The following is a 23,386-nucleotide window of genomic DNA, read 5'->3' on the forward strand; positions in this document are numbered from 1 at the left end:
AAATAATTGTTGATTATTATTCACTAAAAAAAATTAAGTGGTATAATTTATTTAATTGGGTTTATGACCCAATTAATATAAAGTTTCAATAAAATAAAATAAAATAGATATTATTTTTATTATAAATTTATGAAAGTTTTTAGTGGCATGTAAAATTGATAATTCATATCTGTAAATTTCATATTTAAGAAAGATGCTTATTTTTTTCTATTTAGTTATATTTTTATCATATATTATTTTATTATCACTAAAAACAATCATGAAATAAAAACCAATCTTAGAAATAAAAAATAATTAGTTGTTATAGTAACTAAATTAGAGACATTTTAAGTACTAAATAAATTTTTGGTTTTTAACTTAGTTTTTATTATTGTTAAATGATTTTTATATTGGTATCTAATTAGCCACCAAAGTTTTTCTACCAAATTTAAAATCTAAATAATTGATAGTTAAAACATTGATTGCTAATTAGATACCAATTTAGAAACTATTTAACAATAATAAAAAATAATTTAAAAACATTTTTTTTTAGTTTTTAAAATGGTCTCTAATTTAATTACTTTATAACTAATTATTTTGATTTCTAAAAATTTTGGTTTTTATTTGATGATTTTGTTTTAAAAAAACATAATTATAAACATTATAAATAAAATTTAATATTATATATCTTTTGAATCAACCCCATTTTTTATATGTGAGATACAAATTTAAAACTATTGATTAATTGAACTAAAATAATCTTATGTGTCAATTAGTTTATACTTTGGGAAAGATGAATGAAAATCATTACCAAAAGTTGCTGCATCCCCTGACCTTGAAGTTAATAGGAGAACCTTTTAAAGTTTCATTGAAAGGGAAAAAAATATGAGTTTGCGTAGAAGAAATCATGAACTTTCTGTAGGCATAATTCTAATTAGACATCCTTCATATTTATTTTATAGAACATCTACAACTCATTCATTCCCTCACATTCATTATTTTATCACATTTTAATCATAATTAGTGGGTTGATTAACCGTACACTCCATATAGCTAATGATCTTGTCTTATGGATTATTTAAAATCAAATAAAATATCATTTTTACTTCAAAAAAAAAATAGATGGGAATTATACTCGACTTTATCATATTGATGAACAATATTAATATAAGTATATGTTCTAGTATTGTAACGAATAATTTTACACTATCATCTAATAATAAATCCACATGAAATATAAGTTTATTTGTTTTTATCATAATTATCTAAAAAAGTATACTAATAATTAGTTTTATAGTTTGAATATTAAAGTCTTAAAGAAATAGGGTTTGGTTTGAAAGTTTGAAGGTTCCCATACCCTTGCATGGTATCACTAATGACATCAGAGTGAATGTTTGGTTCATGTATGCGTGTGGAATATAATTAGGATGATTAGGAAGAACATGACCAACAAAACCTTTTTTTATGCAATCTTAACTATCATCTTATATACTAATCAACAACAATTAGGTTCCCATAAATTAGGTTCTCTTTTATGTAACCTTCTTTTCATCTTCATTTAATTTTAAATCATACCTATGTTATAGGTATATATATCATGATTTTAAAGAATATGTATGGTTTAAAATTTTTCCAATGACTAGTTTTTAGACAGATAGTTTGTTAATTACACCTCACTAATTGATAGTTAAAACTTGGATAGCTAATTAGATACAAATTTTCTTGTAATGTAAACTTAGAATCTAAATAGATTATTACAAAGTGAACTTTAAGTCTAACTCAACCTTATAAATTTAGCTTATGAAATGAGGTTTGGACTCACTTATATACTATGAAAGACTCTGATCGATGTGAGATCTTTAATATAAATAAATAGATAAAGACTTACTTAGTGTAATTGAGCTTAATTTATCGAGTTGTAATAAATTAGTTATATAGATAAAAAATACTTTTAATTATGTAAAGGTTCAAGAGTTATTAAAATTCTATTTTAGGTTTGAAATTATTGTGAATGAGTAGAAAAGAATCTGGGTACCCTAATTTTCTTAGTCACAATATATCTTAGTTTTCCTAGTCTTAATATAGTTTTGTAGCAAAGATCTAACAACTTTGTATACATTTTCTTCGATTTAAGCATGTTTTACGTTTGTGATAAATTATCAAAAACTTTAGTTTTATTAATTTTGTTAAGCTTTGTTTCTATTAAGATTTTTATTTTCTTTTTTATTCCAAGTACTCTAAATAGTCTTTTAGTGAAATAAAATGGCTCGAATAATATTTTCAAAAAATATTTATTAAAAGATAAAGATAAAAAATATCAAAAACAAAAAAAAATTAAATAATTTATCACGAGTGAAAATTTATATTCCAGCCAAAAAATTTATACCATTATTCAATTATAAATTAACGTGATAACATATAATATATTGTGATAGTTATTTAACCTTAGATATATCTTCCAAAAACATGTGACTATCTTATAAAGTAGACTTTTGTATCAAATGATAAAATTAATTCTTTTATTTATCATAATGGACAACGATTTCACATAATCAAAGTCGTGTTTCAATTACATGATTTATGAATAAAAAAATAATTTTGAGAAGAAATTGTGTTCCTAAATCACGACTTTGGTGTGGAATGTTATTTCAAAGAAACGTAAGATATGTACACAAATTTAATTAGTAGTAAATTTGTCATCGCAAAATATGAATTTTATGAAAACAAGTTGAATTCATATAGATAGGAATGACTTTATATTTTTTTGGATTTTAAAGAAATTATTTTTTAGTTAAAAATAGAATAATTTAATTAAATAGTTATAAATTTAACACTTCGTGGATTTATGGATACTTTTTTTTTTATCTTTTTTATAAAAAGCTTTTATGTTAGGTATTACTATGCTACTTGACTTCTCAGCTAGACTGACACCTCAAGTAACAACAATCATTTGCCATCAAATGAAAAAAAAAATATTATTAAAAAAAATACAAAAAATATGGGAGACTAGACCAAAATCTATATGTTAAAAAAACGATACATAGATAAACTATACCTATTAATAAAGAATTCTGAGAATAGACTAGATGAAAACCTATTATACCAATGAAAGGATTCTCTATGAATCAATCGTAAATTAGTCAACTTATCAGCACACGCATTCCCTTCACAACAAAAAATATGAGTAACCATAAACCTGATTTTTCCACAGTAATTAAGACAAGTATTTCATCGATTACGAAGCATCCAAAGAACATTTGTCCTAGCAGTAAACGCAACACAAAATCACATTTCAGCCAGACATTAGTAAGACCCAACTTTTAAGCTTCCTCCAAAGCATATATAACTCCATAAAATTTAGCAACCAAAGCAGTCTGAACGTCAAGAAACGAAAAGAAAACTCTAATAAACTTCCACATACTCCCATGGAAAATACTTTCACAAGTGACAAGACTTGGATAACCCTTATGACAAAAAAAGCTTATGGTAAATGAAAATAAATGTATCTAGTAAATATCATCGTTCTACACATATGCCAAACAAATATAGGATAACTAAGAAAGTAAAGAAAGACAAATATGTTAAATTTAAATTGTTGTTCTTATTTTATTTTTTTGAATATTTTGTTTGAATATAATTTAAATTTATTCAATTTTAATTTTTGTATGTACATAGAACGTTTCAATTACCAATAAATATAAAAATTATTTTAATATAAAATAATATTTATTAATTAAAAAAATATTAGTTGACGAATGTTTCATTCTCCTCAAATATTAAATAATAGTAACTACATAATAACACTGACTTCTAACAATGAATAACTATGATCAAATGATATTAATATTAAACCAACTAGGTCAAAAAAAGGAAACAAATAAGAGAGAAGGGATATGAAATTTTTAATTTTTAGTTTTTTGGATCGAATTTTGATATTTTGATTTTTTATAATTTTGAAATCAAATCACTTCTATATATTTCTAAATTTTTAACTTCTTTCAAATTTTTTTATCTAAACATCGTATTTTATTACACAAAATTTTAAATTTTGTATAAAATGAATTATTCTTCAAAAGAAAAAAACACTCCAAGCATTGCAAACATATTTGGTGATGATTCCAATTAAAATAGAGGATGATGAAGAAAATAAGAAGGAGGTGTTGGTGAGAAGACATTCTCGAAAATTGAAATTTGAATTGTAAGATGATGAAGGTATGGAGCAGAAGGTGATTAACTCTTCAAAACTTAAAAGGAATGCGACTAAGTTATTCTTAACTTTTGCACTTCATCTTACTATCCTAACAACGTATTCTTTTTGTATTTTACTTACTATTTTTATGGACACAACACTCATATTTATATATTCTCCACATATTGTTCAAAATTAGGTTAACATATTTGAAAATTACATTTGGTGACGTGGGTAAGTCCAAAAACATATCATAAATTTTCTATTATTTCAGTTCATAAAAAGAATACTTCTTACTAGAAATCTCAATTTTACTATTTCTTTTACTAATCTCAATTTTATTTTATTTTCTAAATACTTCTTACTAGAAATTATATTGTTAAATAAATAAAAAATAATTTTATTTTTATTAACTTCGTCACACATAAGCTGATTGTTTATATTTAAGTTTGGACGTAATAAATGTAAATTTGTTTGGCATCTAAAATTAGGTAGGGGTATATTATTAGTAAGAACTGTATTAGATAAATTTCTCAGTTAGTAGGGGTTCTTAAACCATAAGACAAAAATAAATCAGTTTATTTATAAATTAAAATTTATTTATAAGTTAAAGAATATTAAAAAGGGAATAATATAAAATGATTTTTATAAATAAAATTCAGTGTCGACTTATTTAATCTTACAGAAAAATATTTAATCTTAAATATAATTTAAATAAATATAATAATGCTTTTCTCTTCTAACATTTATTGTAGTTTTTTTTAACATTAATCTGAAACATTAATCTTGTGTATTTTGGGAAGGAATTAACCAACATTAATAGATATTAATGTTCCTTACACTATTTTTGGATTCAGCTTTCGGGGCTGCAGAAAATTATGCACTTCAGAAGTAATTGAAAGTTATATCATATCTTTTTAATATTCAGAACTCCATATGGAAACTTTTAAACAGCAAATTTATATGCAAATATCTTAAAATGTTTATTCATATCTCTCTTGGTCTTAATTAGAGGAATGAGACTTTTGCATATATTTATGGGTGGTTCAGTTCGAAACCGTTGCTTATTTTGATTGAGCAATTTGAATGCTTGGTCTATAATTTCCTTGGCAGAGGTCATTGAATTTTAGGAGTTGTTCAAAGAGATTTTTTTAGAAGTTGTTTCATTTGGACCTTAATATTTCAATAAGGCTGCTTCAGATCCTCATGTGCACAAAATCATACACTTGTTTCATCACAAAATCTAGTAATATACATGTTTGAGCACAAAACCTATTCTACCAAAGTCAACCAAAAAGCACTTTTGGCTGAAACACAAATTGCTCAATTGTAGCCATTAATTGTCTACTAATGCTTTCAAACAAGATCCAAACATGTATAATGCCCAAGTGCAAGAAAGATGTTAAGTTTTTATTAGTAAAGAAAAACTTTTCTTCCTACTACAAAGACACTCTCCATACTATGTGCCACCACTACATGTGAAGCTATTGAAGCAAAATCTCTCTCCTTCAAGTCCATAATTGCTAGGATCAGAATTAAGACTCAAAAATGGATCTCTATCTGCCATACGTGCATGTCCTTGTGAGGCACAGGGATGTACAAGGTTGTCAACCCAGTCTCTGAGTCATAGTTGAAATCTGTTTCATTGCCACCAACCACACACTTCAGAGGACACTGGGAGCTGTAAACCCCAAATCTGCCAGTTCCCCTGACTTTGAGAATAAAAGTTGCTTTTCCTGATTTGCCTCCATCAGGGACTTCAGATTCTTTATGGACCTCAAAATGTTCCACAGCACCTCCAACGTTTAACATATCCAACAACCCTATCGGTGCAAATGAAATACTTGGCTCAATTTCCTGTTCAACAACACTGGTTCACTTAGTATATCATGTTGCAATCTTAGGAATACCCCAAAGGTACAAAACTATGAAGGCTCACCTTGATTGGACAAAAATGGAAAAGTTCATACTCTAGAACTTTCAGTGTCACAGGAACCGAAGCACCTTTTGGCAGCCGAATTACATCACCTAAAACATGTAAACAGATTATTTTCAATGAAGTTGAAATGAAGCAATTCAACAAAAGCATAATGAATGGGACTTGTAATCTTTTCATCACCTACTATCACAAATAGTAAAAAATCAGCTTTAACATAGTATGCATCACCTACATATTGTTTTCATAAAGCTCACAGACAAATATTGTAAGCTCTCCCAAACACTAGTACTAGTGTTTATTCCATAAGATATGTTCTTCCAACCGCACCTTTAAGATACATGCTTTATCCTATCTATGTCAAACTAAATTTACCTGCTCTGTAGGCATAAACAACAGTGTCACCATGCCAATCAGCATCTGCTACTTGAGCAATGAGGTCAGCATCAGAGGCACAAACAGAGCCAATGAGTGTCCCAGGTGATGGACAATGAATTCGGGTTTTCTTTTGTATCTTGCACCACCCAGCACCTTGGCAATTAAATACTCCAACCACGCCAGAGCATTTGTTCAAGTTCCATATCTTGAGCAAGCTGGAGATGACAACTTATATCAAAAAGTCACAGAAACATTGCATGAGAAGTACATTGGTAAGAAAGTTAAACAAACCTGGTCCCATCTCTTGCTGGATCAACAAAGAGAGTGTTAACAGTAGGCCGGCCAGGCAACTGAGCACGGAGAACTGAACCATCATACAGAACCAGTTTCTTGAGAATATTAAAATTGTGCTTTCCTGGCTTATCACTGTAAAAGCAACAAATCTACACGTCACAAATGGGCTCATTTCATGTATGGCCTAATGCAGGACAATATCCGTAACGTACCTAACATAAATTGGACCTCCACTAATTGCACGAGCCGCAGCATGGTACTCTGCCGCTGGATGTAAACTCTGACATAAAAGTTAATCATGAACATTCTTTTGTTAACTATAAGAAACTCACTGATTTAAAAATAGATGGAATGAAAAAAGAGTTGTTGTAAGAAGCCAACTATTACATAAACTTACATGAAACATATCCCAGTCAGGTTGCATGAACTCTCCCAGAAAAAGTGTGTTATAAGCAACAGATGAAATGTGAATTGTGTGGGAAGCAGGATCACAGGGATAAAAGTCGTCAGATGCTCTCACAACAGCAGTCTGCTTGGAACTATAAAGGCCATCAGTGTTGTGACACATACAGGCAATGCATCCATTGTCAGGAAAATTCTTAGCAACTGAGGCCTCAAGTGCCTGAAGATAGCTGCGAGTGAGCATGACCCTGCCACCGTGTCCACTACCTAGGGTCTCAATAATGTTTTGCACATCAACCTTCACTCCATCTACTCCACATGAAGCTAAGTAAGCATGAAGCTCGTTGTAGAAATCAAACACCTTCTTCGGGTGCACCAGTCCCAAGCCATGTACAGACAAACTGTCCATGACAATGTCTGGTTGGTTTCCTAGCACACCTGGTGACTGTACTGGATATGCCAAGGAAGTGTCATAATGTTCCATGCCACTTGCTGCAGGCTTCACTCCTCCCCAATAACCAGCTAGAGCATGCCAAACATAAACATACCTATCCAGAATTCACAAAGTTAAATTTGGTAAGCAAAATCTCTCTCATGATTCTTCTCTAACAAAATTTAAATATATGCCAAAACACTCAAGTTTCAAGGTCCAAGACCATACTTCATGTTGTGACATCGCTTTGCTTCATCTACAACATGCTTCAGACCAGAAATTGTGTCATTGCTCTGTCCATACTTTTGAAATTTAGTATTTTCTTTAATACCAGTCAACCTAGTAGCAAACCTGCCATCATCAAAATTCTCCAAAATATAAATTACAAGTGCTTTAAAATGCTGAATTAAACTAGTAGTTATCAAAACTTATTTAATCTTACTGTGATCCTTCTTGTACAAAACAATCATCACCATTTTTTGGTTTACTTTCAATCTGTTGCCAACCATCATCAATGATGAGGAACCTTGGACTTGTGCCTCCCCCTGATAGGCTGAAGTAATATTAAACAAAGTTCAGTGTTTCAGTATCCGGTAACTTGACTCTTCTTCAGGGTCATAAACAAACTAGCACACTGCTATTTCCCTTAAGTTACCTTTTGAGGCCTTCCTCAACACCCTCAGCTGTGACGTCAGTATAGAAAGCATCCCATGTACACCAGCCAAACCAGTCAAAAAAAGATGGCAACTGCAAAAGACCAACAAAAAGTAAGAAACAAAATGCATCACATATTCAGCACTGAATCTATTTCTCTACGGCTAAGAGGATATTCTTACTTTTTTCTTCTCACGGTGACTGAAAGTTTGCTTATGTTTTTCTACAGCCCTTGAGTGACATTAAAAAAGGAATCAGTAACATTTCAGTAGACAACAAACAAATTCCAATGTTCACGAGAAAATGACAAATTCAAGTCAATGCAATTTCTGTAACTTGAGCTTCACTGACTGTGTAAGGTACTCGAGAGACAAATAATATATTACAGAGACAAAAAGGGAAAGCTGCCTTACTTGACAGCTTGGTTGATGACTTCAAAGGGGTTGGTACCAGCATGCATGTAGACCAAGTGAAGGCCGTGTTTGGTCTGAACAGCAGGATCTCCTGCAAAACCAAACCATACACCAAAAGGAAACATATCGTTTCGATTCTTTGGCACTCCTCCTTACATATACATTTTGTCCAAAGCTATAAACTCCATTTGATTGATTTAATTGATTGGTAGGAAGCCATTGAGAGGTTTCTTCATCCAATTAGTATATTCACATATTGTAGCTCCACCACAGCTTCTCTAAAACTTGGGGGAGCTAAAGCTCAACCCAGTAGCAGAGTTTCTCATAGCTAACACCAAATCAATTTTCATGGCCAAGAAGCAACTCACCACTCTCGAGGGAAATCTCTATCTCGTTTTTGTCATTGCCTTGTAGAACAGCACGGAACTGGCCTTCCAGGAGAGGAAGCAGAACAGTGTAAACGGTTGGAGAATTCTCTTGATAATCTTTACTGTCTTTGTTCTCTATAAGCATGAATTGAGTCTCCAATGGGACATCCCTCCCACAGGTTCCCACTCTGTGAGTCATCCACCATAACTTAAACCGGAAACAACTCAAGAACCGGAGATCCCTATTCATAAACAAGATAGATAGCAAGCTTAAATTGTATAAAGCAACCAAAGTTTTGGAAACTAGATACCATACTAGTTCATCAAGCAAGTTTAAATTGTATAAACCAACCAAAGTTTAGGAATGTAGATAGCATACTAATTCATCAAGCTGGTGAGCAAGTACAAATCAGCACAACATAGCATGTAAGAGTAAGTAATAAAGTTGAAAATGCTAAAGGAACTTACTCTAAGACACCCAAGGGAAAGACATGGAGACTTTTGCTGTGGGAAGCAGTGGCACCAATAAATGCACCTCTCACAAGGCCCTTTCCAGTTCCTGGAGTTAGGACAATGTTGTCTGGCACTCCACTCAGTATGATCTTGTCATGAACCACCAGGTTCCCATCATTAATGGAGATCATAGGTGTAACCGTCATGTTTGAACACTTAACTACTTTGACAACAACACCATATCAAACATTTGGAAGCACTAAATTAGTTACCAACATTATCCAAAATTCGATTCCCGGTATTATTAACATAAGAAACTAGCCTAACAACAATTGCTACTTGAAGACATATAGTTTTAAATGAAATCAAGTGTTATTAATTTTCCGTATAGATTAAAAATTTAAATACATATAAATTATAGACTCAAACATGTTAGAGTACCTTCTATAGGAATTGCTAACCACAGTTGTTTATAAATAAAAAATTGTTTTAATATAAGTCTTACATATGATTTGTTTAAAATTAAAAAGAATTATTTAGAAATAAAAATATCATTTCAATATAAATCCTATATATATTTTGATTAAAATTAAAAGAGTTATTTATAAAGTGTAAAAAAAATTATATTAATATTTTATTTAATTTATAAATTAATTAATATATAGAAATCACATTAAAAAATAATATAAGAAATGAGATTTTCGTTGTTGAAGATACTCTTATGAATAACTTTGACAGCTCTATCTACTTCCAAGAGAGAGCTTTTAAGGTATCTAAATATGATTTTGTCACAAATATTACAAATTTATACTATTTTTTAACCAAAATACTTCCAAGTACCGCTATGTTCTAATTGTTTTAAGAACAAATATATAAAAAGTTTAAAAAATTATCAGAAATCACGACCAGTGAAAAACTTTTTATAATTTTTAATAAAATAATATATATTTACTCACTTTATTTTTATCGTAGAAAGATTAATATAGTAATTTAATTAAAAACCATTATACGTGGAAATTTTATAAAAAAAATATTAAAAAACTAATAATAATTTTTAATTTATCAATTACAAACAAAGCTTTATATGAGGATGTATAAAAATAAATTATAATATTATTGCACTCCTATCAAATCAATATTACATTCAGATATAAACATGTATTAAAAATAATAAAAATGTTAATGCATGATAGTAGTTATATTAATTTCAAATTAACTTATGTATGTAAAAAAATTATAAAACTTTTTTAAGTTATTATTTTTTATTTTTTATTTAAGTAAATTTTAACTTGTAAACAAATTTATTATTTTTCACTTTGTGTTTAAGTTAATTTTCAAGTGAATTTTTTAAAATATTTATAAAAAAACATTTAACTAAAATCCATTAAATATTTTTTGTTTTTTTAATTTACTATTTTTTAATTATCTCTTACCTTAATTATTTTAAGGTCTCATTAACAATAAATACTGTTGAATGGTCTCTTGAGGTAAGATTGTTCTCTTTTTATATCTTCTGAAGATAATTTTAGATAAACATTTATAATTATAGATAAATTCAAATTACTAACTATAAATACAAATTAATCATCACAGGTAAATGCATAACAAATTAAATATGAAAACAGAGTAGTGATTATCTGTGATAGTTCATGAAATTGTAGAAGAACTCACCTGAAGAGGAACAAGAGTGAAATGCTGAATCAGAACAACAGAATGAGTGTGTAATAATGAACACAAGAAACACTTTTTGTATCAGAAACTCAAAGTTTGCTGCAATTGTTAGCTGAATTCGAATTGGAATATGAAACGAAGGGATTCAAGAGAGCAATTTATAGTGCTTGAGGACTAAAGGTCGAGCAACTTCTAGGCCTCCGTCGATTGAGATTGTGACACGTGGATGTAAAATTCATGGTAGATGGATCTTGGGAAATGGTGAATTTAAAAAAAGGGAATTTTCATTTTTTCTAAGGTAGAAAAAATAAATTCCAACTTTATCTGAAGTAACGTGTTTAGATTGGTCACTATTTTTGGTCTACAATAACAGCAAAGAAAATATTTCTTTTCATAAATTATTGTAAATTTAGGATTTGTAAAAATTAAATCAATCAGTATTTTTAATTTTCATAAAATGTTAATTATTATTTTTTTAATAGTATGAATTGGACATCTGATCTTCAGTGGATATATATTATTAGCATATCATATAAATAATATGTTTAGTCTTTTATTCATAAAAAAATATGCTTAATCTTTTTTTATATAATTGGTGTAGTTTATTAATTTATGTATTGATTTATTAATTTCTATGGAAGTTGTTTTATGTAAATTTGTATACAATCCAGCATAATCGAATTCTTTTTCAATTATTAGATATAATGATTTTAACATTATGATTAAACTGATTTTTAATATATATGATAAAATTGAATAAATAAAATCTAGTTTCTCTGTAGTTTTCATATGCTAAACCCAATAAATATTTGATTCTGATAGGTTGAGTTAGGTTTTATAATCAGTTTTTTTTTATTGATTATTATGTTACATATTCAGATTATTATTAATTTTCTTTATCCTAGTGGCTAATAGTATATTGAATTATTATTTATTTGTACTATGCAGGATATCCATATTTGAAATAACACTCTCTATCTATGGTATCTGTGATTCATTTATAACTATATTTTCATGCATTACTATAGTCTGACAGAGGTTTGCTGCAGAGAGTGTTGTTGCAGTAGGTAAATATTTTTTATACATCTAACCGTCTTCTTACAAGATAAATGAGATCAAATAAATGTAATAATTTTCATGTCAATAATTTTGGATATGAAGATGACTTCTAACTTTCCTGAACAATCTAGTGACTGCACTTTTTTACTACCAATGACCTCATTCATTACGCATCATAGTCTTTTTGAAACTCCCAATTTCTGTGATTGCAAACTTTGTTTCATTTCACATTCACCTAAAACCAATATTACTTCTAGACACACCAAATACTAAAATATTGAAAGAAAATGAACACATCAAAATAAAAAATTATATATAATAATGATTCAATGAGAAATAAAAATAAATTATTAAAATTAAAGGGAAAATAATTTTACATAATATTAACCTTAAAAGATATTGCCAAGTTTAGGATAAAGTACAAAGACTAAAAGGATGACCACCATTTATGTTTGCATTTAATCTATTAATTGTTTTAGAGAATTTCCAAATTTACTAAATGAACTCTTATTCAGCTTTGGAGTAGCAATTTTTAATTCATTGCATTAATAGTGTTTAAAATTTAAAGTCTACTTTAAATCTAAAAGATTATCTTAAATTTTGCTTTATTCTTTTTATAATACCTCAACTTTTAAATTTATTTAACATTATAATTTTATTATTTTAAGAAAAAAAAAATCAGAAAATTTTACAATACCGAACTATATTGTTAATCAGTAGTTAGTTACTTATATAATGTAATCGAATTGGACCATAACACTAGAATCTTATACCTTAATCCCATACCTTAAGTAAATATCAATAAGAATAAGTATAAGCTCACTATTATAATAAGTGATCTCTGATTCATGCAGCCGTCTGAACCTTTAGAAGTGAATCCTAAAATGTTAGAAGTGTTATACATATATAAATGTTGAGATTTTTTCCTAAAATTTTTCTGAAGTAAACCCCAGATTTTTATCAGTGTTTTCTTTTCATTTTTAGAAATACTATTTTCACTTCTAATCCAAAACACTGGATGTTTGATAAATATAATTAACTTTTTCATCTGTATTCAATTGTATAACATGAGATTGTATGGACCAAATATATCATTAAATATTCAAGCTTTATAATTGATAAAACTATATAAATACCACATAAATTTTATTTTAGGTCCCAAAATATACTCTTATCTTTATCATAGACATTATATTGAAGGTATAGAAAAAACACTGCCGAGAGATTGCTTTCATAGATAATCTAAATATATTTTATTATAGTTTATTTGACATCTTTTGATAATTGAAATTGAATAATGTAATGTATATATAAGATTAACAAGAGCCCAAAGGTTAATGAATCTGTAAATAGAAAATTTGCAATATTAGAGAGGCATTGAAAATTACAAAGAGTATATTGTTAAACTTCTGAATAAACTTTGGCTTTTGATTCCTTCTTACTGGTTATAAGAAAAAATAGAGAAAAGAATAAGAATGAAGGGAAAAGAATAAAAGGGTGGGTTTTCCTTTGGCTTTGTGGGAGTAAAACAAGTTGTGATTTCTAAACTCAATTGTTTAACTGCAAAGACCCGTCCTTGATCAAATTCTGACTTAGACTAGAAAACTTCTCTCTTGAATACTGCCTTGATGCTTTCCTCCAATCTGTGCCAGCCTTCATCATTGCAGCAAATTCTTCATAACTTATTCTTCCATCCTGCAATCACATCCACACAAAGCTCAAAAACATGTTATCAGTAAGAATCATAATTTACTTTTCTGAGTTCATTATTACAATCAAATTGAATCTGATATAGCCAACATGACAAAATAAACTGTAAACTTTAAACCCATATAAAATCAAATTGAATAAATAAAAAGTCAATTATCCTGACCTTATCTGTGTCAGCATCATGCATAATTGCATTGATGACTTCGTCGCTGTTTGTTTCAACCTCATCAGCTAAGGCTTTATGTAATTCTTCAATTTCAATATATTCACTTTGATTCTTATCAAAAAATTGGAAGGCTTTGTGAAGGTGCTCATCATGGTCTATCTTTCTCAGATGAATAGAAATGGCAACAAACTCTCCATAATCTAGGTACCCATCTTTGTCTACATCACCCTGTAATAAGCAGCACCCATCAAAGATTAAAAGTTGAAGAAAGCTTTCAAATGGTATGATTAGTGTTAGAATGCATGAACTAATTACTCATACCCAGTATAATATCCAATGTTTACAATTAGTTTGATAAATTACAACGAAAATAATTTTTGAGAAAACAAGAGAACAAACTACTTGCTTCTTCACCCATAAATTGTGGAACAAACAGAAAAGATTCCAGACAAAGTGAAAAATACTCACAGCTTCCATAAGAATTTGTACATCTCCATCAGGAATTTGGTGACCTAGTTTCCGCAACCCTACTCGCAGCTCATCAATGTTAATCTTGCCTTTATTGCCTGAATCCATCAGCTCGAATCCCTCTTTTATTCCAGCAGCTTCTTCTGAAGACAAATGATCTGCAATCACCTGTTCACATGAAAGTCAACAGAACATAATACATAATTATAATTCGATATATTAATAAACAATTTGAAGAGTATTTCCCAAAAAGATTATTCAAAATAAGGTTTAGAACATTACCCTCAAAGCTCTTTTCTTAAGCTTGTTCATTACAGAAAATTGCATCAGCCTTGATCTAACAGTTTCTCCCAATGAAACATTAGGAGCTTTATTTGCATTCTGTAACCATGGATGATCTGCATTTAGTGAACAAGCAACATTACCATCCTCACATTTTTCTCAGGCAACTTTTTATCATAACAGTCCATCTTATAAGAAAAAAAACGCAAGCAGTTATATGAAATGCATATATATACCTAACACTTCTTCTGCGGTAAGCCGGAGCTTTGGGTCAGGATTAAGCATCTTCCTTACAAGGTCTTTTGCATTATCAGAAACCTTGGGCCATGGTTCCCTTCTAAAATCAACAATAGATCGAATAATTGCTTGAGCAACTCCCTGTTCATTCTCTGTATTCAAGACAAAATATTTAGAGAATGAAATATATCAGAGACAAAAAGCAAGAAATAATAATATAATACAAATTTTACTAAAAGATGGAAAATAAGCAAAACACTATTCATAATTCCATCCTATCTGATATTAAACATACAATGCATGAAAAATATCACACGAGCACCAAACAACATCTTTATCCATGTTAAAAGATCTATAAGTGATTTCACCATAAAGAAATGGAAACAAAATATTGAATTCTTTGATGATCCATCAATTTATTAGATAAACATGTTGACGTGTCCTGTATCACAAGCATTACAATTAGTCATTTCAGCACCTGATATTCAGAAGATAAATTAGCTTATTCAAGATCACTGGTCATATAGAAAGTGTAACCAAGACATAATATTTTATTTAGTAGACTGCTCAGTTTATGCTGAACTGAAATTCAAAAACTTGAATTGTTTTTCTTCCAACGCATAGAATTGTTTTTCTAACATTACTATAGTAAATGTTTAAGTAGCACAGGGCGAACCCCCACAGTGACCTAAAAGTGGATCCTGAGCTACTTAAGATCTAAGACTCGCAAAAACCACAAAAATCATTCAGAATACAAAACTAACCTGCCCAAAAAGGTGGGACACCACACAGTAAGATGTAAAGAATCACTCCAGCACTCCAAATATCCACTTCAGGGCCATAATTACGCTTTAATACTTCAGGAGCCATGTAATATGGACTTCCAACTATCTCATTAAATTTTTCACCTGCAGAAAAAAGCAAACTTCAGCTTATTGTAAAGGCATGGCAGCAGCAAAACGTTGAGTATCAAACAACACCATCGAGATTTAATAACTAGCCAAAGCATTGCCTGGTTTGAAGATAACCGACAATCCAAAGTCAATTGCTTTCAGAGGTGCTGACTCCTTCTTGTTTCCAAACAAAAAGTTCTCAGGTTTGAGATCTCTATGCATCACACCATGTTTGTGGCACATCTAAACAACAAGAAAAATACAAAAGAGTGATGATTTAATATCAGATTTAGAATAACCAATAATATATATATATATATATAGAGAGAGAGAGAGAGAGAGAGACTCCAAGCATATAGGTGCAGTGAAGAGAAAAGAATCTTCATAGAAACCAAGAAACAAATTACAACCAGTCCCAATATTTCAACTCCAAAGGTTAAAATGCCATTCATGCATAATATATCATTTATTTGCAGGTTTGAAAAGTGAGATATACAAAACAGCTCTTTCATCAACAGAGATAAAAGGAAATGCCATTTTAATTTTAAATATACATCTGATAAAAGTGGAAACTCCCATAAAAAATAAACAAAACAGCACAAGAAAATACAGTAATACTAAGTCTTCTATACCCCGATTTTAAACTAAACACAACTACAACAGTTACCTTTTGTCAGTTTAATGGTGTGGTTGTCCTCAAGGTTCTTATCACACCAACACTGACTAGCATGCACCAATTAATTTCGCAATTATTATTCTATTTTCTCTCATTTCAAATTAATATCAAAATTAAATTTCAATCTACTTCAAACTATACATCTTTTAAAAATTAGCAAAAGAGATGAAGAAATTTTTTTCCTGATCCCATAATGAATAAAAAAGACTAATAACATAAAACTACAACCATCAGTTTATTTAATACCTAAAATCATAACATTATTTTAGTATCCGAAATTATTAGTCACTAATTATCAGTAATAACATCAACATCAAGTAATACTCATTTTAGCCCTTTTAAAATTCCAAGATAAGCACCAAACCGACCAATATTTCAAAACTTCAGAGATTAAAACAAATTTAATCATTACTTTTTTCTGGAGAAACTAAACCATTACTTGAAACTAATTAATTAATTTAATTCCTAATCCATTATTTGACTATAGTTTAAAAAAATCAATGCAACTGCATTATTGCTTCTATTATTCTTCTGTAATCAGTTAAAATTTATGCTTGGTATCCATATTAACGCAAACCTCCATTATGCAAATTATTGAAGTTTGATTACTGAAGAATACTAAAAACAAATTATTTTTTTCATTTTATAAGTCATCTTCCATTCTAACAACTTTTTTTTCTGCAAGTTGGAAACGGAGACTTTGAACCGAATACAGTAACATGGCATAGGGGCTAGAAAGTGAGCCCACCCGGCTCACCACATGTTGAGATGAAAATGGGTTACCTTAATCTAGCCTAAAGTTAAAATGGGTCAAATTAACCCAATTAACTTTATAATAAATAAAACAAATTTGCAACCCAACTCGAATTATCAGATATTAGTGAGTTAGGCAGATAGACTCTGAATTTATTTTATATATTTATTGCAACAGTAGCAGTGTGGGTCGGTTGCTTCTACCCAGCTATTTATGCAGTACAATTAATAGCGACTTATCGTATGATTAAAAATTCGTATAGAAATGAGTACGAATCAATCCACCTTGGACCTACCTCAAACCCAGTTTAGTGAGAATTGGGTTCATTTTGTTAAAAATTCAAAATAAAGATTATTTTTTTCAATCCTACCGGCTCTGTGATTTGCTCATAGGTTTGGACCAATTTGACACCCTACCGCGGCAACCACCATCCAACGACGTGTGATGACACTAAATTTAACTTACACACGAAAAAGAAAGACGAATTAACGATCATGCAAAAACGGTGAACAGAAAAGATTTGGCAGCGGACCTGGACGACTTCGACGATGGTTTTGACGACGGTGGCGGCGGCGCGCTCGGTGTAATGGCCGCGCGCGACAATGCGGTCGAAGAGCTCGCCGCCCTCGCAGAGCTCCATGACGAGGTGAACGGCGCTGTCGTCTTCGAAGGTGTCCTTGAGCGAGACGATGTTGGGGTGTTTGGGCAAATGGCGCATGATCTCCACCTCCCTGCGCACATCCTCAATATCAATGGCGGTTCGCAGTTTCTTCTTGGATATCGATTTGCACGCCCACTCCTCCTTCGTCTCCCTGTCGCGGCAGAGATACGTGACGCCGAACTCCCCTCGGCCCAGCTCCCGGCCCAAATCATAGCGCAGCCCAATGTCCCGGCCCGTGGGGTCCTTGAGCACCACCAGCTTCTTTCCCGCCCCCTCCTCCCGCTTCTTCTGCTTCCTCACCTTCCTGATCCTCCCCGGAGTGACGCAACTGTTCCCCATATCTCCAATGCAGAAGCCCTCGGCAACAACGATGAATCAATTGGAAGAATATGCGAATGAATAATGAATGAAGGAATCAATGAATGAAAGAATCAATGAACGAATGAACGAATGAAGGAATGAAAATGAGAGAGAGATGAGAAAATAGGAATGGGAAAAATGAGGGTTTTTGGAGAGAGCGAAGGATGAAACGCGGACGCAGGGTCCAGCGCCTCTGTCTTCTTCTTCTTCTTCCTTAACCCTCTTTTTCTCTGCGTTTGTTCTTCTTTTCTCTCTATTTCTATCTTTAATGGCGTGGAAAATCTTTCTATTTCCATTTTTGTCCTCTGCGCCACTTCGCTTTTCTCTTCTGCACCTTTTATTTTTGGCAAACCTGATGTGTCACCGTTACACAAAGAACCTTCCTTAACTAATTCTCATTTTCTCTCAAAAATCAATTCACAATTTTCAAAATTAAATTCATCTTTATTTTTTCCTCTTAAATTCTATCACTATCTTTCATATTATATACAGATAATTTCCTTCAATGTTTAATTTGAATGTACTTTACTATTAAATCAATTTTATTAATCATTTATTATCATCCTATATATGAATCTGTTAAATGGAAAATTAAATTAAAAAAATCATAACTTGTTATAAAATTTAATTGATGAAAGTAGAGTAAGATTGTACCAACAAAAACTAGTTGAAAGAAATAAACTCATATATATCAAAGCATTATTAATGCAGAATCTTATTTAGTATGGGTTATTGTAGTATATTATATCTCACGAAATTCACAAAAATATCGCCACAAATGATTAATATTGTATTTGTTTTCCTTTTAATAATGTGTTTTTAGATTAAATTTGTGACATCAAATTTTATACAAAAATTTTAATGTTTTATCGTAAGTTTTAAAACTCATTGGGACAATGCTAATATTTTTATAATATTATGAATATAGTTGACTCCTCCAATTTTCACGTACCATGAGAATCAACAAATATTTCTTAATATATAAATTGATGTATAATCGCTATATAAACTCAATATATTTATATTGAGACTTTAATTACTAATATCAGTTTTTTTTTCTTATTGTGACACAATCAAACACATTAAAAAATATTCAATCACACACACATTGCAGTTAATAGTGACTTTGCTATTATTACTAATTTCTTATTTCTTATAATAAACCTTTTATTTTCTCATCTAGATAAAAGTTTCACATTTTTGTTCGTGATGGGATGGAAAAAAAATTAAGTGATGGAAAGAGAGACTAGGCAACAATATGATGAAGAGTGAAATTCTAAATTGTTGACATTAAATAGATTAGAAAGAAGAAATGAATAAAAAGTGTAAAAATGTTTTATCGGTTTCAAGTGATCTCGATCAACATTAAATAGAGTAAAAAGAATAAATGAATAAAAAGTACAAAGATGTTCTATCGATTCAAAGTAATCTCGATCAATATTATTGATCGAATATTTTTTGGAGGACTTAATCGATATAGTTCATATAAATCTCATAAAGACTCATTAACACAAGATAATTAATGTAATTATGATACAAAATTTTATCTCAAATTCAAAGGTTAACCTGTTAATTTACCTTAATTTCGGTTCAATATTAGGTTGATCCCGATCCTATAAATAGACATATCAATAAAAACTAATGTACACATTAAATAATATTTTTTATACTCAACAACTTCACTGACCTAGGCATTGAAGTACCTTTTGCAGGTATACCATCTACACCAACGAAATACCAAATATCGTACAACATTATCAATCAGAATCAGCAATAGTTTAAAGAGCTTAAAGAAAGACTAAACCATGTTCGACTTTTTGTTTTCTGATTTTTTGTAAGTACAAATTTATTTATTTAATTTTTAAAAAAAAGAAAAAAATGATAATTTATAATGAACTACCATTTATTCTTTTATTTATTGACTATTTCTTATATTTGACTAAAATAAAGGAAAAATATGTAAAATAATGAGAATAAAATCTATTATAATTTTGAAGATGATAAGTTAAGTATGTGTTATTGACATAATTAATCATAGAGAGACCATAATTGAGTATGCAAACACTCTTTCCACTCAGTTTTTCTTATTAACTAGATAAGGGATAATGGAGTTAGTGTTATTTGTTGTGGGAGGATTTGATAATTTAATGGTCAATAGGTTAATGATTCCAAACAAATTTTAGCATAAACTTTTTCTCTAATCATAGACACAAAAGTTATATTCTATAAAACAATACAACTTTTGTGTTTGATACAAAATAGTGGAATATGCTTATACAATGTAGATTTTGACTCAAGATTACTTATGAAATAATTTTCCCTCTTAAATTTTCAGTGAAACTAGAATTTATCAATTTTTTTATTGATTATGAAGAGATCCACTAAAGATGAATTAGTATAAAGTAATAAAAAATATGTCAGTGCTCCCAAGCAACTGCCTCCACACAAATTGAATAAGAATTAATTCTCCCCATTTACTATTAATATTTGTTTTTTCTTTATAAATTTAAAGTTAGGAATGATGATTCAAAATTAATTACACAATAAATTATATTTTTATTAAACACACATAATAATTATTAAAAGATTAAATACGTAATCAATTACTTTGAGTATTAATGAAATTCAAACAAAATTAAGTAACTAGAGATGTTGTATTGAGATTTTAATTTTTTATTATATTAAAAATAAAATATATGAATAACTGTTATATTGAACCGATCAATTATTTTTTTAATCTTTAATTTGAAAGTATCGTCACAGTCAATTTCAACATATCTACATGTTTTTGTTTCACCAAAATTCTTATGACTAAAAAATCACACGATGCATTGTGCATCATGAACAATTTATCACTACAAAATTCATCTTCAGCATATTAAATATATAATTATTCCTTTTTTTTATTATTTTTTTTATTTAATTATTAAACCTTATTAAGAAGTGAATTTTAAGTCTAACTCAGTCTTATAAAATAGATTTATAATATGAGGTTTGCATGCACTTATATATTATGAAATGTTTCAATCTCTAATTGATATGGAATCTTCAATAAATCTAGAGACGATGTTTTTTAAGATTTCATCAAAATATATTTTTACAATTTATGCTCGGACTTTCTTTAGCTAATACTTTTATTGTGTGTTTGGATTAGGGAGAAATGTGTGAGGATTTAAGAGAGTGATTTGAGAGGAAAATATGAAGAAAATAAGGTTGTTTGAATTAAAGTATGTAAAGTGGATTTGTGAGAAAAAAATTAGTGAAATTGGTAAGTAATAGTTGTAAGAGAATTTTTAATTTTTTTAAAAGTTTAAAATGTAAGTTTATAAATTTATCCTTATATTTAATCATATTTGAATAATAAATTATGAGATATTTTTATTTAAATTTAATTAATTAAAATTTTGTAAATTGTTTCTAATATCATTGGATAATTATTTTTAAGGAAAAAATACGAGAGTTGGTTATATTTGTCGAACGTGAAAAATTTTCATGAAGATAAAATTTGTTATAATAAATAAAATTGTAATATTGGAAATTGTAAAAGTTATTTGAAAAATAATTTAAAATACAATAAAAAAATATATTAAAGACATTTAATGTTAAATATAATAGTAAAAATATGTATATTACATCATATACACGAGTTTATGGGCATGATGACTTTTAAATGTGATAAAGTTGAAAGCCTTACGTAACTTTGAGTACATATTTTCTTTCTATTAAAACAAATAAAATATAAGTTGAATGAAAAATCTCATGAATGGATTTGCTTTAAAATTAAAATATTGAATAATATTCATGTATACCTCTCTTTTCTGTTTCAATTTCATGTTTGAAAACTCTGTTTCAGGAAATTTATTTTCTTTTATTCTAGAACACGAATTTAAAGGAAACACATTAAAATTTTGGCAATTTCTCTATTTTTTTTCCTAATAAAATAATTTTCATACGAAAAATATGACAAGCTTAATTTTGTATTGAGTGAGTCAAAACTGAAGTTTCCAAGTACAATAATTTTTTTATATAGTTTTAAGATGGGAATATTAAACATTTCTAGAACATTTACTTTTTTTACTTCTCAAAATCAAAGTACTTGCATTTGTTTTTTTATTGAATAATAACGTATGAACGTGTAAAAAAATAATAATTAATTGTTATGATTATATGGTACAAAAGTTAACATTGAGCTAAACATACTATACACATTTTTCATTAAAATAATGTAATTTTTGTGCCAATATATAAATTTGGTTTAGTTAAAAATTACTTATTTAGACATCAATTGATGATTTTGTTTTTATATATATTTAAAAATTAAAATTATTGATATGTTTAATTATATATATAATATGTATGGAATGTATAATTGCTTATATTTTTTTTTTTTTTATATAAATGGTTAACTTTGTAAAAAAAATAAAATTAATTAATAGATTGTGATGAACATTCTACATTTGTTTTTTCATAGTTTCACGTAATTGAGTTAAGTTTAGCAAGTTTTTTTAGGAATACTAAGTTTACCGATTTTCGAGAAATACTTTATTGAAAATTAAATTACATTAATTTGAGTCACATGTTTTTGTTAAAGGATTACATTATTTATTTATTTTTTAAATAGATCAAATTAAGAATATTTAAGACAGTACAATAAAATTTAAAAAATATCCTCATAACACCAAGATAAAAAGTATATTTAACCAATCTTTTACTATAATTAACAAAATTAATCATCTAAAAATATCAATAATTATATGAATATATTTGTTCAAAGAAAAAGAAACTTCTCGTGTAAATTAAAGAAGAGGGTGTAACTTATCATTCTTAAAAAATGTTTGAGACTTAAGAAAAGAAAAGAAAAATAGAATAGGAGGATATAGTGGTTGATGTTTAGTTTGCCATCTCCAACAAAAAACTCTATCATGAGTCTATGATTCAAACAAAAAGGAA

General features: G+C 28.8%; 2 protein-coding genes across 2 annotated transcripts; both read right to left on the reverse strand.

Moving 5' to 3' along the window:
* Nucleotides 1–5,476: 5,476 nt before the first annotated feature.
* LOC137830571 (putative galactinol--sucrose galactosyltransferase 2) lies at nucleotides 5,477–10,072 on the reverse strand. Its single transcript, XM_068638003.2, has 13 exons — nucleotides 9,515–10,072; nucleotides 9,047–9,288; nucleotides 8,679–8,769; nucleotides 8,448–8,496; nucleotides 8,267–8,358; nucleotides 8,054–8,164; nucleotides 7,840–7,962; nucleotides 7,174–7,726; nucleotides 6,989–7,056; nucleotides 6,774–6,908; nucleotides 6,480–6,697; nucleotides 6,108–6,196; nucleotides 5,477–6,025 (listed from the first exon to the last, which is right to left on the reverse strand). The coding sequence occupies exons 1-13, from the start codon at nucleotides 9,703–9,705 to the stop codon at nucleotides 5,711–5,713; spliced, it is 2,277 nt and encodes a 758-aa protein (XP_068494104.2). The 5' UTR covers nucleotides 9,706–10,072; the 3' UTR covers nucleotides 5,477–5,710.
* Nucleotides 10,073–13,563: 3,491 nt separating this feature from the next.
* LOC137830572 (calcium-dependent protein kinase 8) lies at nucleotides 13,564–18,798 on the reverse strand. Its single transcript, XM_068638006.2, has 8 exons — nucleotides 17,948–18,798; nucleotides 16,105–16,228; nucleotides 15,857–16,000; nucleotides 15,092–15,244; nucleotides 14,856–14,971; nucleotides 14,574–14,741; nucleotides 14,103–14,333; nucleotides 13,564–13,924 (listed from the first exon to the last, which is right to left on the reverse strand). Exons 1-8 carry the CDS (start codon nucleotides 18,413–18,415, stop codon nucleotides 13,778–13,780), a joined length of 1,551 nt encoding a protein of 516 aa, XP_068494107.1. The 5' UTR covers nucleotides 18,416–18,798; the 3' UTR covers nucleotides 13,564–13,777.
* Between the last annotated feature and the right edge of the window lie 4,588 nt (nucleotides 18,799–23,386).

Source organism: Phaseolus vulgaris, chromosome 7 (assembly GCF_051622355.1).
Source record: "Phaseolus vulgaris cultivar YP4 chromosome 7, ASM5162235v1, whole genome shotgun sequence".
Lineage (NCBI taxonomy): Eukaryota > Viridiplantae > Streptophyta > Magnoliopsida > Fabales > Fabaceae > Phaseolus > Phaseolus vulgaris.

Coding starts and splice junctions, on each gene's coding strand:
- LOC137830571 (XM_068638003.2), bottom strand. CDS start 9,705: ATGACGGTTACACCTATGATCTCCATTAATGATGGGAACCTGGTGGTT. Junction 6,909..6,988: donor GGAGGTCCAATTTATGTTAG/GTACGTTACGGA, acceptor TTGCTTTTACAG/TGATAAGCCAGGAAAGCACA. Junction 6,197..6,479: donor TGTTTATGCCTACAGAGCAG/GTAAATTTAGTT, acceptor TACATGTTTTAG/GTGATGTAATTCGGCTGCCA.
- LOC137830572 (XM_068638006.2), bottom strand. CDS start 18,415: ATGGGGAACAGTTGCGTCACTCCGGGGAGGATCAGGAAGGTGAGGAAG. Junction 16,229..17,947: donor CCATCGTCGAAGTCGTCCAG/GTCCGCTGCCAA, acceptor CTTGTTGTTTAG/ATGTGCCACAAACATGGTGT. Junction 14,742..14,855: donor TTAAGAAAAGAGCTTTGAGG/GTAATGTTCTAA, acceptor TCATGTGAACAG/GTGATTGCAGATCATTTGTC.